A 17,664-nucleotide genomic window follows, 5' to 3' on the forward strand; every position below is an offset into this window, starting at 1 on the left:
GGGGCAGAAGAAGCTGAACGTGGAGCCAAGCACAGCATGGCTTCAGTAGGTCAACTCCTCCTGAGAGAGAGAGAGAGAGAGAGAGAGAGAGAGAGAGAGAGAGAGGAGGAACTGCCACACTCAGCCTCCTCCTGACAATACAACATTGCACATGATGTCATGGGCACATGACATCACACATATGCAACACGTGCAAGATGTCACGTGTGTGTGGCACACGATGGGCCCACTCAGTCTTGAGTGCAAGTCAACACCTCCGCTGATGGGCCTTCAGGCTAGTTAGGATCTTTGTCAGGGTGGGGAAAGTGTGGCCTTCCAGATGTTGTTGGATTTCAACTCCCATCGGCCTCAGCCAGCATGGCCAATAGTCAGGAGGGTTGGAAGTTGTTGTCCAACAACATCTGCAAAGCCAGAAGTTCCCTATCTTCGTCCTAAGTGAAGAAATGAACGGGCAACAGTAGACGAGTTGGTGAAGAGAACCAATCAGAATTCAAAACACAAATATCTGGGTCATATATCCACACCATACATGCAGTGAGGCTGACCAGTGAAGGAACAGGGCAGGATTCCAGCAAGCCCGTCAGAGGTAATATAATGTGAGACCCAAAGGAAAGAGGCATCGATTGCTTTAAAAAGCAGCATGATTTGGATCTAGGGCCGGGGGCCGGTCCACTGTCCTTCAGACCTTGTGGGGGGCCGGACTATTTTTTTTTGGGGGGGGAATGAATTCCTATGCCCCAGAAATAACCCAGAGATGCATTTTAAATAAAAGCACACATTCTGCTTATGTAAAAATACCAGGCAGGCCCCACAAATAACCCAGAGATGCATTTTAAATAAAAGGCACATTCTACTCATGTAGAAACATGCTGATTCCCAGACCGTCTACGGGTTGGATTGAGAAGGCAATTGGGCCAGACCCGGCCCCTGGGCCTTAGTTTGCCTACCCATGATCTAGGGGCACTTCCAAACTGTCATTCTTTTTGGATAGGGTTCAGTCACAAACAAGCAAGTTCAAGTTTGCGTAATTAAAGTTGACCTAGTGTTCTTGTGCAACTAAACCATTTCCATCCCCTAAAACACCATACTCAGGCTGTTGCCTTGGGGAAATCATTGCCTGAGCTCTCCATCTGAAAAAAAAACAACAACTGATATAATAATGACCTATCTCACAGGGTTTGGAAGGTCAAATAATTGCAAAGCACTTTCTGAATTCAACATTTTTAATAAATACACAGTGACAAATGGTGAATTGGAAAGGGTATTCAGTGGGTGGAAGATGAACTGTGACATTTGCTTCCGTGCTATTCATAAAAAAGTTATTAATAGGATTCCATGTTGATGTAACATAATTAAGAGCTAAATCCTAAATACACTTACCTGGGTGTAAATACAGAGGGACTTCTATCCATGCATAGAATTAGACTACAGATAAAGATAAAGGGCCACAGATCAGTGAAAAGGGCACATATTATGTACACTGAGAGCATCAAGTCAGTTTGCAGCCCCGTCCTGCAAAAAAGGCATCATGTAACATTACAGGAAAAGGTTGGTGGACAGCTGCTGCCAATCAGTGTAGAAAACTGTGAGTTAAACGGACTAACAATCTGACATCTACTGTGCAAAACCGCAATTAACAATCTCCTTGCTTGGGGGATTTCCCCTTTCCTTACGTTAATATTTCCACTCTGTTCAACGTAGCCATGAAAACCAGGAAATCTGTAATGGTGGGAAACATGCACAAACCTTTGCATGTCCCTCGAATGAACCTCCCTGAACCATTTTCTTTTGCCTTAATTAAATGCGATTAGCTGATAAACCTTCCACAGAGCTCCCCATATCGCTGACCAAGATGTCAACATTACTTGTCACTTCAGAGGTTCAGGATCATGAATTTAGCAGGGAGATACAGGTTAGGTTTTCATTTCATTTCTCCCCCCCCCCCCCCATTTTTTCTGGCTAATTTAAGAAGGAATTTCAAGACGGCAAGTTTTGTCGCTGTAGTTAAACTGGTATAAATCAATATGCTGCTGTGTTGTCCAGGTGATGTAATATCTGCAGCAAAGAGTTGCTTCTGCTGACCCCAGTTTAGTTACATAAGAGCTAGGAAGAGCTTTCAGTCGCTCGTTATGCATTCCACAGGGCTATTTTTGCTTCTGGCACAGCTTCTATAGAATAAACTAGCTTTAAAAAGTGACAGGAGCCTCTTCCCTAAACCAAATTACTTCTGGTTAACTGGTGGTCCTGATTATTACCTCCCTGCCCCAGATTAACCTCGACGGTGGTGGCATTTTTATTCCTGGAATATTTTGCCCTGAAATGAAAAAGATACAAAAAGGAGATATTTAGGAGGAAGGAATAACACAAGGTATAAAGAGAGGGAGAGGGAGTGAGAGGCACGATGGTTTTTAGGAGACAAGACAAATCCCAAATTTTTCACTAGGGAAGCAAGCCTTGAGAAACACTTGGCATTTGTTTCCATTCACTTCTAAAAGTTATAATTTGACCAGAATCCAGACAATAGAAAGAGGCCCTTTCAGGCGACCAACAGGCAAGTTCATGGAAGGGGAAAGTCCCTCATGTCAGAGCTTGTATCTATCAAAGAAAGATTTTTAACAAAGGAAGCCATTTACTGTGTTCAAGCAATTTATTTACCCAAACGTTTCATCCTTGGTTTGTAACTTTCCAGGTCGGCTGCAAGGGTAGCTTGGTAATTTTCCAGTACTGTGTAATGGCCAACTTTTATTGGCTCTTAGTTGAAGGACTTTATCTCCACATCCTCATGGTCATATTCTCTCCTAACAGACACTTCGCCTTATATCTCCTTATTGGATGGGGTAAGAAGATTGACACAACCTTCTTTTCTTCTCTCTTTGCGCCTACTGTGTAAAACGGGGCCTTTGTATCTTAGCTCCTAGGTCTGGCCTCCAGAACTTGAGATCCAGCAACATGGACATATACGGCATATGTTGTGGCTGGCCAGCTGCTTGACTCCCTCACCCCCATCTCTCTTTCTGAGCTTCCAAACAGGCAGCAAAAATGGAGATTCACCCAGCTCCTGCTGCTAGTTGATGGGATGTATTTGGCTGGGTGGTGGGAGTCACATGTTGTGCAGGCCTGACCTAGATACCGTACTTTTCCGTGTATAAGACGCCCCCAGGTATAAGACGCCCCCTATTTTGGGGGACTCGAATTGAAGAAAATGGGGGGAGATGACACAGAGTTGTTGAGGTGTTTGTGTGTGTGAAGGATTTCCCAGAGTTGCTGAGCTTTTTGGGGAAGGGGGGATTACCCAGGGTTGCTGAGCCTTTTTTAGGGGGGATTGCTGAAAATCACTCACCCGCAGGCCTATGTTCCATTGCCAGCAGAAGCTGCCAATTGCCTGCCCAACTGCTGCAGCGCCAGCAAATCAACACCACCCATTGACACAGCAACCAACAACACACACACACAATAGCTGCTGACAGCCATGGCAGCAGCCAATCAAACGTCCACCCTATGCACTATCCATGTATAAGACACCCACCACTTTTAAGCATAATTTTTAAAGAAAAAAACATAAGTCTTATACACAGAAAAGTACGGTATTCAGATTGTTTGGTTGGTGGACCCAGAACTCTTGAAGATGATGTATGTGTGTATGTGTAAAGCCTAAAACCCCTGGAGGAGAGGTCCAGCATTCCTGGGAAGGAGGGAATCCTGAGACAAGCTTATCCATTCATTCACTGAATTTGTATAGCCACCCCATAACATGAATTCAATCAATACAACAACTGAAATGCAATATATAACAGGGCTTATCCACACTTCCTCTCGTCCCGCTGCTTTGCCCCCCAGGGAAATTGTTCTTTAGTGCACAGTCGGAGCAAATGGCAATTCAGGTTTTCTCCGGGTTGACCTTTGCTCTGATTTAGCATGGATTTAGGGTTCTCCCTGGGAAAGGAGCAGGGCAAGGAGGGAACTGCTTGGACTCGTGCCTAGACAGCACGGGTCAAGTGGGAAACTGCTCAGACCGATGAGTTCTAGAAATGGGAAAAGCAGAAGGGTGGACGAGCCCATAGTAAAGTGTATAAACTAAAATCACAGTTACCGTATTTTCACTCCATAGGACGCACCCGACCATAGGACGCACCTTGTTTTAGAGGGGGAGAACAAGGGGAAAAAATCTCCCCCTCTCTGCTCAGCGCCCCTTCAGCGAAGCAGCAGGAGAAATGGAGCCCCTTCCATTTCTCCTCCCGTTTAGCTGAAGGGGCGCTGCGCATTAGCTGAAGGAGCACCTTCCCTTCAGGCTATCTTTGAAGCCTGGAGAACGAGAGGGGTCGGTGCCTCCGGAGCGCAGCGGGAGCCAAGGATCCGAGAGCCAGTGTGGCGTAGTGGTTAAGAGTGGTAGTCTCGTAATCTGGGGAACTGGGTTCGCGTCTCCGCTCCTCCACATGCAGCTGCTGGGTGACTTTGGGCTAGTCACATTTCTCTGAAGTCTCACAGCCTCACTCACCTCAGAGTGTTTGTTGTGGGGGAGGAAGGGAAAGGAGAATGTTAGCCGCTTTGAGACTCCTTCAGGTAGTGATAAAGCGGGATATCAAATCCAAACTCTTCTTCTCTTCTTCTTTATTCACTCCATAAGATGCACACACATTTCCCCTTAATTTTTGGAGGGGGAAATGTGCGTCTTATAGAGCGAAAAATACAGTAGGCAGGTTGCATCACTATGCACAGTGAATCGCTATTCTGGAGCCAGATAGTATGAGGGAGCTGTAGCTTCATGTTGGGCTTCCTGCAGACAAAACATTTATTCCAAGCTCGGTCTCTGGCATCTCCAGTTAAATGGGGTTTAGATAGCAAGGCTGACAAGGGCCTCAGCCTAAGACCTTACTTTTGATTGTTTCAACACCACAAATGTGGCAGCAGCAGCAGTCTCTCCCTCTCCTCTGCCACATGTTTAGCTACTTAAAACATTTAACTAAATTTAAGAAAGGATTTCTAACACTACCTAGCAATTAGTTCTTGCACCATGGGATATGTTTTGCATGTAATGCATTCTAATGTTGATGCATTGCGGAAGTGATCTATTTAATAATTCTCCTTTCCCTCCACATCGTATTCCACTCCCAGGAATCCCCACAGTGTTCATCATTGCATGGATTGTGTCTAGAGTCTATTTGGAGGACACTGGGTAAGTTTAAAAAGGAAAGCAAACTTGATGCTTCCACGTTTTGTCGCCACGGGTCCTTTGGCAATTGTGCTATGTCCAATATTACCAATTCTTGGGATGTCAGACTTCCCTAAGGTGTCTATGAAACATTTCATGAGGCTCATTCCCACTCCAGGGATGAGGGGGAGTGACAGGTGATGAATGCATAATTTTAAAAATATTTTATATTGGCTGCTCTCTGCTACTGTATAGAGCAGACTTCCTCAACCATCCTGGGTGTGGTCTGCTGGGTACTCTAGTTCAACAACATCTAGAGGAGACCAGATTGGACAGGGTGTTAAGTGCTTGTCATACGTAGTTCTACACTCAACAACAGAACGTGGGATTTGCACGCAGGGTCAATCCTGTGTGGTTCAGTCAAATGCCTCATCACATATTTAATTTGGCTTAGAAGGCTTTAAAGGGGGATTCAACAACTTCAGGGGAGGCCAGGCCTTTCAGTGGCCAAAAGTAACAGTGGCTGTGGGGAATTTCTACTCTGTTCTTGAGGAGCAACATCAAGAGAGGGGCTGCCGGTTTGTTGGCTTCTCAGAAGCACACAGCTGGCCACTGTGTGAACTAACTCAAAGCCACTTGCGCACCCGGAGTGGCGCACATGCTGTGCACGCGAGGGGGGAGCCACCCAGGGGTGGGACGAGCTGCCCAGGGGGGCAATTGGCATGGTGATTTTCACCCATTGGGAGCGATCAGTGCAGTGATCAGCACAGCTATCCGCGCCCATTGGGGGCGATCAGCACCCAGGGGGTTGTGTGACGCCCAGGGTGTGGTGTGGCGATCCACCTGGGGGGATTTTGTCAGCCCCCCCTCCGGGATGACACCCAGAATGGACCGCCCCCACCGCCTCCTCTTCCTAAGCCCCTGACTCAAAGCACATGGTAAATTCATCTTTTAATAAAAGTTGCTTGCTTTGCTAATACAGTGGATCACAGGCACCGGGTTGCTCCAAAAAGTGAAGGGGCCTGGTTTGCACATGTGACATCACACATGACATCACACATGTGACATCACACATGAGCCATGTGATGTCACACGTGAGCCATGTGATGTCACATGTGTCTCCCAACGCTGCACAAGCCAGTGCATCCTTCCATTAGATCGTGCTAGATGCTGCACAGGCAGGTGCGACCTCACTACTCTTGCAGGGGCTAAAGGGACCCCCAAACTGCCAGCAAGGAAACCCCACCCCCAGGCCCTATAAAAGGGGTGGACTTGTCTGGCTTTCTATAGCTTCTCCTGTTATCTGAGGGTTCTACTACTGTGGCTGCCTCACTTCGGCCCATCTCTCCATGATTCCAGCACTGACTTTGCAAGAGAAAATAGTGCCTGTTTTTGTTTTTTTAGGAGGTTTTGCCCTTTTCCAATTTGCTTGGCATTTTCAGTGCAGCTTCTCAATTTATTTACCGTATAAATGGGATTAATATTTTTCCCTCCCTTCTTCCCAATAGTTGCTGGGATACGAATGATCACAGCGTTCCTTGGTGGGTTATAAGATTACCCATCCTAATTTCAATTTTAGTAAGTAAATTCAAATGGCATGTTAACGCTTCGGTTTCACGCTGTGATTTTCAGCTCTGTAATTCTGCGTGTGTCGATCTGAGCAAAGTGTGCTATCATATTTTAACGTATTGATTTTATTTATAACCTACTTTTCAGCTCAAGGTTGATATGATCCATTAAAGCAGCTAGTATAAAATGTCCGTCAGAAAGAACTCCTGCTAGCACATTGAAATATGTTTTTTTTTAATTCCCACAAAGTCCTAAAAACAACAGTGGAAAATGCAACGGCACCCCCCCCACACACACACACACCAGACACAGTCCTCAAATACTTAGTGGACCAAAACAGCCCCTGCCTGCTTTATAAAAGTTAAAATAGATGTAGCTAAATCAGCCTCCATTTGCAATATCACTTTTCATAGGGCTAACTATCCAGAACCAAAGCATTTTCTATGCCAGCTGGTGATGCTTCAAATACTTATCCCATTACATCCTGCCAGAGCCGTACCTTTTCAAGCCTCCATCAAGGAATTTCATGTTTCAAAGGATTTTATTTTTTATTTGTAGGCATCTTCATACATAGGGGTGTGTGTGTGTGTGTGTTTGCACAAGTGTGCATGCACAATGAATTGCATTTTAATATAGATGTGTATAAATGCCCTCTAATAGTATGCTAAGCAATTTACAAAAAATTGTAAATACCCATATATATATATATATATATATATATATATATATATATATATATTTGCTTTCGTATATAATAGAAGCACTGTAGCTCTAGGCTGTCCAGAAACCATCTGTGCTGACCCTGTAAACCCTGATGGGTTTTTGTTTGTTTGTTTATTTGCTAATTAGGTCTTGGTGAACCCCAAGCTCTAATTAGCCTTGTTTATAAGTGACAGGCAAAAGGCACATTAATCGTGAATTAATTATGGATTCATTATACTCGATATCAATTGTGGCAGTTCTCTTCTTGTCCCCAAAAGTATAATGAGAAGATAGGTAGGTATTATTATTTATTGAATGTATATACCGCCCTATACCAGGAGGTCTCAGGGATGGTTCACAGAGTAGCAAGGTAGAGTAAAATTGCAGTAGGCAGGACAGGAGCGAACAGACGTCAGGCTTGTCAGATGTAGTTTGTTTTTTACTGGAACTCCCAAGATCTTTCAGCCCTTGAAATTACCCACCTGCACTCCCAAAACGTACGCAAACGTGGGAGGACAATTGTAGCCCCTCTCCCTCTCTCTCTCTCTCTCTCTCTCTCTCACACACACACACACACACACCCCTCTGCTTTCAGCTGAGGTTACGCCTCCATTCATTTATGAGACAAAAATATCTCACTTCTGGCTTAAAGTCCATAGGACACAAGTAAATTATAATTCAGTCTTCCTGTTACTTTTCACTGGGTGGTAACCAACTTTGCCAGAAGTCAAATGGCTGTACCTTGCCCTTTGGTAACACTGTCAAACTGAGCTGTTCGTTTCTGGTGCCGCTAATGGCTCTCGCCATTGATTCAGCGTGTTGGAAACATCTCCCAATAACATTTTGGCCGTGGAAGAATCCTTCTTGGCAAGCTTTGGGCATTCCGTGCCGTGTTCCTCTTCTTGGTCTTTTAAATTTGAGATGTCCTGTACCAGCCACACTGTTCGGTACTTGGCACAGAGAGATTCTAACAAGCCAAAGAATTTGAGGCAAAGGCTCACACAGGTGAGAGACACATGATTAGGATTCAATAGATATGATTCTCTCATTGCAGGGGTTGGAGTACATGAACCTCGGTGTACCTTCCAGCTCTGCAATTCTATGATTCTCTGTCCTTATGATACTGGTGCTCCCCAGAGGTTTTTGACTACAGCTCCCATCAGCCCCTGCTTGCATAGCCAATGGTCAGGTATGATGGAAGCTAAACATCTGGCAGGCACCAGATTGCAGAAGGCTGCCTTATACTCTCCTTCGGTGAAGGTGTTGTTTTAGACTAGCAAAAATCTGAACTGAGAACTACATAGGACTTTTTGCAGGCCTGCAGTTACAAATGACCTGCCTATCAAAGTCCTAGAATCCTAGATTTGTATAGTTGAAAGGGACCCTGACGGTCATTTAGTCCAAAGCCCTGCAATGCAGGGATATGCAGGTGGCCCGTATGGGGATGGAACTCACAACCTTGACATTATCAGCACTATGCTCTAACCAACTAAGCTGTGTCCTATCCTGCCTTTCAGCTACAGCCCCCTAATGTGGCTTATGCTGAGCTTAGTGTTGTGTAGGGCTTAGAGCAGGGGTCGGCAAACTTTTTCAGCAGGGGGCCGGTCCACTGTCCCTCAGACCTTGTGGGGGGGGTGGACTATATTTTGAATAAAAAAAAATGAACGAATTCCTATGCCCCAGAAATAACCCAGAGATGCATTTTAAATAAAAGCACACATTCTACTCATGTAAAAACACCAGGCAGGCCCCACAGATAACCCAGAGATGTATTTTAAATAAAAGGACACATTCTACTCATGTAAAAACATGATGATTCCTGGACCGTCTGCGGGCCGGATTTAGAAGGTGATTGGGCCGGATCCGGCTCCTTAGTTGGCCTACCCATGGCTTAGAGCAGCCTTTCTCAACCTGTGGGTCCCCAGATGTTGTTGGACTACAACTCCCATCACCCCTAGCTAGCAAGGCCAGAGCTAAGGGATGATGGTAGTTGTAGTCCAACAACATCTGGGGGCCCACAGGTTGAGAACCACTGGCTTAGAGCAGTGTTCCCCATCCTTGGGTCTGCAGCTGTTTTTGGACTACAACTCCCATCATCCCTCACTAGCAAGACCAGTGGTCAAGGATGATGGGAATTGTAGTCCGAAAACAGCTGGAGACCCAAGGTTGGGGAACACTGGCTTAGAGTATCGGACTGGGGAGGTCCATATTCAAATTGTTGCTCAGCTACAAAGTTTACTAACTGACCATGGACCAGAATTTTTAATCAGGTCCAGCCCTGCTATTAGAGTGAAGCAGCTTCCTCGTGTATCTTTTCATGTAGGGTATCATGAAAGGACTATAAATTGTTAGTTATTCAGTTTACTCTTATTGAACTTTTATTGCCAGGGAGAGGTGTGTGGATTTACTGGTGTGCATGCATGCTGTCTTCTAGGTGAATTTTGTACTTTTCATCAGCATTATAAGAATTCTACTGCAAAAGCTGAGATCGCCAGATGTTGGAGGCAATGACCAGTCCCAGTATAAGTAAGTGAAACTCCCCAGAAGTCTTTGTTGGGAAAACAGAAATTTAGGGTATCTCTGTTAAGCTCTGATTCATCCTTACTTTTTCGTGTGTTGGTTTTTTGTTTTTTTTAGGAGACTTGCAAAATCGACATTGCTGCTTATACCACTGTTTGGAGTTCACTACATGTTGTTTGCGGTCTTTCCGATTCGCATTTCTAATAACTATCAGATCATTTTTGAGTTATGTCTGGGATCTTTTCAGGTAAGATATATCCCAGTGGTGTTGTTGTTGGTGTTTAAACTGACATAGTTCATTATTTTTACTGAAATAGTTTATCGTTATGTTTAACTTATTAATATTTCCCATTTGCAGGGCCTGGTTGTTGCAGTCCTATACTGCTTTCTTAACAGCGAAGTAAGTTTTTATATAGTCTCTTGTGGTAATAACTAAGGAAGGGCTATAGCTTACAGGTGCAACCCACAGCATTCTAGTTCCTTGAGCTTTCAAGGCTTTGTGAGGGACCCAGGGCTGGTGTTAGCAGCCAGCATTACTAGACAGTTCATGGCACCCCAGCAGGACCCCACTTCTCTGCTAATAAAGGTCCTCTACCCTCCTGACCAGATCAGGTAGCTGAACCCCCACGGTAGTGTTTCCTGCGATAGGGGAGGTGCCATTTTAAGTCATGTTCACACTGTTGGGATACTGCCAGGGAGATATAGTCCATCATGGCCCCAAAGCCGGCTGCCGGACGTCCGTCGATCTCCCGTAGTCACGCAGATTCAGCAATTAGCGACACGAGTTTCCTGGAAATACCTTGCCACATTCCAGGGCTCATGCACACTCTATCAGCAGATAAAGCACAGCCAAAAGTTGCACTGCAGAAGAACATTATTTACAAGCTTTATTCAGTGTTGATCAGAACAAAGAGAGACATGACTGTTCTGCGTCAGAGTCTCTGACAGACTGAGAAACGAAAGCAATAGCAAACTTAAACATCCTGTGAACAGGAAATACGCAGTCTGTGACACAAACATCCTGCTCCCTTTTAAGGTGGAACGGAAATATCCTAACACACACCACACATAGAAAACACTACAATACCACTTTAAACAGCCATGCCTTTCCCAAAGAATCCTGCAAAGTGTAGTTTGTTAAGTTGCAGTTTGTTAAGTGCGCCGAGAGTTGTTAGGCTACAATTACCAGCCCATCTTTGTAGGACACTCTGGGAATTGTGAGGGGAATAGGGGTCTCCTAACAGCTCTCACCACCCTTAACAAACGGAAGCTCCCGTAATTCTTGGGTGTGTGTGGAGGGGAGCCGTGATTATTTAAAATGGTATCATAGTGCTTTTAAAAGATGGTGTGGCCTTCATTTCCCACAGTGCCCTGGAGCAATGCTGCACCAGGGGCATTTGGGGTAATTAATATGGCAACTCCACTGCTACCCACCATGACTAACGGGTAAGCTTGCCAGGTGTTGCCCAGATAGAGGAGGGACCCAGGAGAACATTTGGGTGGGTATGGGTGGGTGCAAATTTGGATTCAGTTCTGACCAAGGATTCTTGGCAGCTCTGCTGTCTCTGGTTCAGAGGTATCCACTCTCAGCGTTGTATATCTGAAATATCTTCCTGAAAAGGAATTATTATACAACCTTGCTGCATGTTAAAGCATTGTGGGGGGGGAAAGCATTGTTGACCTTTCCGAGCCCCCACCCTGACCCCCAAATTGATGTACACTTCTTATGAATGTGCACACCTAATACTCTGCGTGCTGGTGCGCTCTGTTTACATTTAGGTACAAGGCGAACTGAAAAGAAAATGGCGGAGTTGGTGTTTGAACCAAAGAATGGGCCGAGATTACAGACTTCACAGCTCTTCTATTTCTCGGAACGGCTCAGAAAGCATCTCCCAGTTGCATCGTAATTCAGCGACTCAGTTTTCTCTCCAAACGGAAACCACAGTGATATAAGCCACGTGGGTGCCTGCAAAAGACTCAAGATTATAGGGCATATCGCTGCATTGTACAGCTCAGTCAGCGTGATAACATTTTATAACATCTGTAGAGTTTTTACCCTGTTTTTGTCTACATGTCAAAATGTGGGAATGGCCTCGTGCAGGTCGTGGTATCCTTTGAGTTTAGCCTTAGAACTTGTTTTCAGCTGTAGGATTTGTGTGTCCTTGGACCATAGGAAGTGGTGTGTTTTGATGCATTTTTATTAGTTATCATTCTGACCCCTGCCAATTCCATGCTGAAAATAATTGGGATTTACTGGATTAAGAAAAAGAAAAGTTGTGCTGCCTCAGACCAATGTCCCTCTAGTTCAGCATCCATTTTTTCCAACAGCGTTCAACCAGATATCTCTAAAAAGATCACAGCAAGACATGAAGGCAAGAGTCCTCTACCGTGGTTGCCCTCTAAAACGTGATAATTTTGGAGATGCACTTCCCCTGAACCGGGATGGTATATATAGGCATCATGAATGGCAGCCATTGGTACCCTAATATTTCACAAATGTATCTAATCCTCTTTAAGGTCATCTAAGATGCTGGCCATTGCCACACCTTGTGATAATGAGTTCCATAGATAAGTTAGGTGAGGTCTGAAGAACTTCCTTTTGTCTGTGCTGAAGTTCCTGCCAGTCACTTTCAATTCATCACCCTCGCATCTGAATCATTCTCCCAGATGCCCACTAAACATATGGCTTGCTTGTCCATGTTCTTTCAGCAAACACTTCCCCATTTGCATGAGGCCAAACATCGCCAGACTTAGGACCAGCTCTGTTACATAGATGCAGATCGTGATCTCAACCCACATTGGAATGTAGGCCTCAGCCTGGTCCATAGTTTCAGAAGAAAGTGTTACTAGGCTTTGGTTCAAGGATGGGGAACCTTTGGCTCATGGACCTAATGAGGCCCCCCAGACCAACTCACTTGGCTCACTAGTCCCTTTTGGCCAAGCCATATTGGGTAGAGGCGTGGGGGCTTGCAGACACCACCCTAGAACTGATGAGCAGCAGCTGCAAAATATAGCCCATGAAGGTAATCTTCAAAGTCTAATAAAAAAATTCCTTCCAGTAGCACCTTAAAGACCAACTAAGTTAGTCCTTGGTATGAGCTATTGGATTCTTATCTCATTATACATGACTAAGCCATTTCTCACCTCCTCACCCTTTTCCTTTTCCTGTAAGACCTATTACAGTCGTTAAGAGTCGTCAACAGGCTCATCTCAGCTATCTGCCAATCTCCCATTCCCACCACCCTTTTGAGTAATACCCCTCCCCACCTTCTCACTATATAGAAGGGTCTGGCAACTTCTGTTTCAGTGTATCTGAAGAAGTGTGCATGCACACGAAAGCTCATACCAAGAACTAACTTAGTTGGTCTTTAAGGTGCTACTGGAAGGAATTTTTTTATTTTGACTATGGCAGACCAACACGGCTACCTATCTGTAATTCAAAGTCTAATGACACTCTTAAATTCGGTGAACTCTAAGAAGCCTAAGGGGGTGGAGGCTTGGGTAAGATGTCATACACAGACCTTTGTCATGACTAGCAGAGGAAAAGAATTAAGGTTTTTGTAGGACACACAAACACACACTACAGAATTCAGCTTGCACAAACTTTGATTAATAGAACATCCTCGCTCTTATCACACACTGGCATATTTTTCCTCTGTTCCTACGGTTTGGCTGTGCCCTGAGTATTGATTGTTATGTTGCACTTTTAATTTGCAAATGGTTTCGCCATCATTATTGCTTATGCTCTCTCAACAAGCCAGTGATGTCGGTCACTATTATTACCATTTTACAAATGGGAACTGCGGTTGGGAGCCAATGATTTGGCCTCAGGGTTGTGCAGTGAGTCTTAAGACATAGAATGGAACTTGACAGAGGAGGGATAGTGAACCACACAGAGACAGAAAAAAGACTGTATAGACTGAGGTATGCAATACCTTATAAACCATGGGCAAGGAACCTTATTAGCTGAAGGGACACATTCCCTTCCAGGCAACCTAGAGCTATAAGTGGGTAGAGCCTGTTTCTTCACACATAACCTCTGTCCTCAATGTGGCTTTTTTCATTTAGCTGGGCTATAAAGATCTTTGCCATCTTGGGAATTAGCTACTATATTGACTAAGGTAAAGGTAAAGGGACCCCTGACCATTAGGTCCAGTCGTGGCCGACTCTGGGGTTGCAGCGCTCATCTCGCTTTATTGGCCAAGGGAGCCGGCGTACAGCTTCCGGGTCATGTGGCCAGCATGACTAAGCCGCTTCTGGCGAACCAGAGCAGCACACGGAAACACCATTTACCTTCCAGCCGGAGCGGTACCTATTTATCTACTTGCACTTTGACGTGCTTTCGAACTGCTAGGTTGGCAGGAGCAGGGACCGAGCAAAGGGAGCTCACCCCGTCGCGGGGATTCAAACCGCCGACTTTCTGAGTGGCAAGTCCTAGGCTCTGTGGTTTAACCCACAGCGCCACCCGCGTCCCTACTATATTGACTAAGAAGGCTCAAAAGGATGCTGCAGTTTACAAAGAGGTTTATCCAATTCACTTTCAAAGCAGCCTTTGCCAACCTGGAAACCTCCAAATGTTTTTGGAGTACAACTCCCATCGGTGCAAGCTGGCTGGGGCTGATGGGAGTTGTAGTCCAAAAACATGTGGAGGATTCCAGGTTGGCAAAGAGTGGTGTATTCAAATGCGTCCCCTCTTCAGACCTTCAATTCCCCCATACAGGGCCTTAATTATGAGAGGAGCCTCTGGCCTTGTTGGGGAAAGTTATTAGACTTGTTTCTTCATCCTTCTTGGAATGAGTGAGTGAATGAATGGATTTGCATTTGGAATAGTTGTACGTGGGATGAATGGCTGTGTTTTGAACACAGGGATGGGGAATCTGTGGCCCTCCAGATGTTGCAGCATAGTTGCCATCATCCTGACCACTGCCTTTGCTCTTAGGAGCTGAAGTCCAACTGGAGCGCCATGGCTTTCCCATTCCTGTGACAACGTTCCTCATTAAATTCTCCAAAAACTCATTTTGAGACTTGCGTTTTTTCACTACGCCATTTCTGATACTAATTTATTGTATGCACTTTTATGTTGCGTCATCATATATGTATTATATTTTGCCTGTTGTTAAGGCTTCCCTTTTTGTTAGCTTGCTATTCAAATCTTTAATTTCAGCTGACAGAAAATGATGGCTTTTTGTAGTGCTCTAGAGTGTCCACAGCATCTGAATTATATCATTAATCTTTGCGGCAACCCTGGGCTTTGTGTCAGTATTGGTATTCCCATACTGCAGATGGGAGACTGAGGCTAAGAGATGCCACCAAGGATGTCCATTGAGTCACAGCTCAGTTTCTTAATAGTGCAATCCTGAGCGTGTTTACTTGGATGTAAGCCCCACTGACTCTTCATAAAGAGCAGCCATAGACACTACACCAGCTCTGTATGTGCAGAGTGACTTCATTTTAATGCTTGCTATGTCCCGAACTCCCAAACATCTTGGAATAAAAAACATGGTTTCCAGATCAAATAGTGTGGGTAGCACAAGTCTTTTCGTGTAGTCAAAACCTGTCACGCTTTTGTGACTTCTTTAATGCAACAACTCTTCTAGCATACTTTGAATATCATTCTATATATATATAATTTTCTTTTCCAGTGTTTATGATATCTACCGAGCTGGTTTCCATTCATGCTGATGTGCATTTGTAAAAAGTAAAAGAAGAGGTGGGGGGAGTGGGAGGGAACAAAACTTTTAACTATTGCTTAGGACACCTAGGACATAATGATGCAGATTGAAAAATAAAGCTTGAAGCAGAAGGCATCAGGCAAGTTACTTGTCCAGAGTCAGAGAATGGCACCATTTGGAGCAGGGGAACCAGTCTATATATGTTATAGGATCATGCACTAAAACTTTTCCTGGACTGTAGGGTGTAGCATTGATGTTCTGCTTATTATCCTCACTTTTCACCCTTCTCTTGCCAGGCACGCTCAATGTCTGAGTTTTGTTTCCCTCCGCTTTTTCGTTGCCCCAAGCTGTCCTCACGAAAACCTGCTCTTTAAAGCTGAATAGGAGCACAGGTCAAATTGGGGTTTCCACAGATGGATGTTTGCTCCGATTGAACTTCGTAGAATGAGTTTTCACAAGGAAAGCTCTGGAGCCAAAAAAATAAAATAAAAAATGGCGCTGGAACACACAACATTAAATTGTGGACCGTGCCTGGAAAGGGCAGTGGAAAGGTACGTGTGGCTACACCCACAGTAAAGTACAAGCATAATTGGATTCTGAAGGCCACATGGCTTAGTTCAGTTTCCATGTTCCTTCCATCGATGCTTCTATGACTCAGAGCTAAGAAGAAGAGTTTGGATTTGATATCCCGCTTTATCACTACCCGAAGGAGTCTCAAAGCGGCTAACATTCTCCTTTCCCTTCCTCCCCAACAACAAACACTCTGTGATGTGAGTGAGGATGGGAGACTTCAGAAAAGTGTGGCTAGCCCAAGGTCACCCAGCAGCTGCATGTGGAGGAGCGGGGAAACGAACCCAGTTCCCCAGATTACGAGTCCACCGCTCTTAACCACTACACCACGCTGGCTCTTTCTTTCTGCCGTCCTTTCTTGGCCGACTCTTCTATGTCCTGGGTGGCTGTTGCAGATGTTCTTCTGAGTCACAGCTATGCAGGCGCATATCTGCAGCCTTTAAAATCATAATCATAATATTTTTATTTATACCCTGCCCATCTGGCTGGGGTTTCCCCAGCCACTCTGTGCGGCTCACAGCATATATAAGAACATACTAAAACATCGAATGTTAAAAACTTCCCGATACGGGGCTGCCTTCAGATGTCTTCTAAAAGTCAAATAGTTGTTTATTTGCTTGACATCTGAAGGGTGGGTGTTCCACAGGGAGGGTGCCACTACCGAGTTGCTTGACTCCTAGTATGCCTGAGGTTTACTGGGTGGAAGAAGGAGGGGGAATAGGTCACACCAGCACAATGAGGTGCCTTAATATTTCCCATGCCAAACCTGCCATTCTATCAACCAATCCACAGTGTCTGCTTTCCAGAGGAGCCTTTCATTTTGCTCCTTTCTTTTCCCATCTCATCAGCTTGGTGCATTTTAAAGCGAGCTGACAAAGGACGCATTGATAGGCCATAACATTTTTGCAATGCGTCAAGTACAAATGCCTCTTCCTGCATGATTAATTCAGAGGCAGGGAGTGCGATATGTTCTCATCAAAATGGGTCATCCCAAGCTCGTGTCAAACATTTGGGTTTTTTTACTGTAGCTTTCCCACCCAAAAGTCTACTTTAATGTTTCATAATTGCATGGTTGGACCTTGGTGTTTAGTATATCAGATTATAAATATTGCTGGAACTTAATGGGCTATGTAAATACCCTTACTGTAGTACCACTTTATATCTGTGGGCTGCTGCTTACAACTTCAGACCTAGCAGGGCCATTTAGAAAAAGGGGGGGGGGAGAGTTCAAGAGGATCCCTTTATAATTACCATAAAAGGCATAAACTGAAAGGGGCTTTTTTTTGTTTTGTTTTAACCTCCTGTCCTTATGTAGCCGTTGCAAAGGGAAAGATATGAAGCTGACAGGTTCTTATAAATATAAGCATGCCGTGTCTACACTCTTAAAAGAAAGGAGTGTGAGTGTGTTTATTTCTGTTGTCGCCTGTGACCACGTCTTTTCTAAATAATAGATGCAAATGCTGCAGTGCTCTCCACAAGGAC

The 17,664-nt window shown here is 44.8% G+C and overlaps 1 protein-coding gene and 1 long non-coding RNA gene across 2 annotated transcripts in view; both read left to right on the forward strand.

Annotated features, from left to right (window-relative positions):
- VIPR2 (vasoactive intestinal peptide receptor 2) overlaps positions 1 to 12,981 on the forward strand; it is a 56,509-nt gene extending 43,528 nt beyond the window's left edge. The window contains exons 7-13 of the mRNA XM_082192521.1: positions 2,690 to 2,837; positions 5,113 to 5,173; positions 6,658 to 6,727; positions 9,855 to 9,946; positions 10,058 to 10,187; positions 10,299 to 10,340; positions 11,720 to 12,981. Of these exons, the coding sequence (XP_082048647.1) occupies positions 2,690 to 2,837; positions 5,113 to 5,173; positions 6,658 to 6,727; positions 9,855 to 9,946; positions 10,058 to 10,187; positions 10,299 to 10,340; positions 11,720 to 11,893 (717 nt within the window). The 3' untranslated portion in view covers positions 11,894 to 12,981. The remainder of the gene's footprint in view (positions 1 to 2,689; positions 2,838 to 5,112; positions 5,174 to 6,657; positions 6,728 to 9,854; positions 9,947 to 10,057; positions 10,188 to 10,298; positions 10,341 to 11,719) is intronic.
- Positions 12,982 to 13,382: 401 nt separating this feature from the next.
- LOC309515151 lies at positions 13,383 to 15,456 on the forward strand. Its single transcript, XR_014212326.1, has 2 exons — positions 13,383 to 14,061; positions 14,431 to 15,456. It is a non-coding gene; the product is annotated as an uncharacterized lncRNA (long non-coding RNA).
- The last annotated feature ends 2,208 nt before the right edge of the window (positions 15,457 to 17,664 follow it).

Source organism: Podarcis vaucheri, assembly GCF_965113315.1.
Source record: "Podarcis vaucheri genome assembly, chromosome: 12".
Classification (NCBI taxonomy): Eukaryota; Metazoa; Chordata; class Lepidosauria; order Squamata; family Lacertidae; genus Podarcis; species Podarcis vaucheri.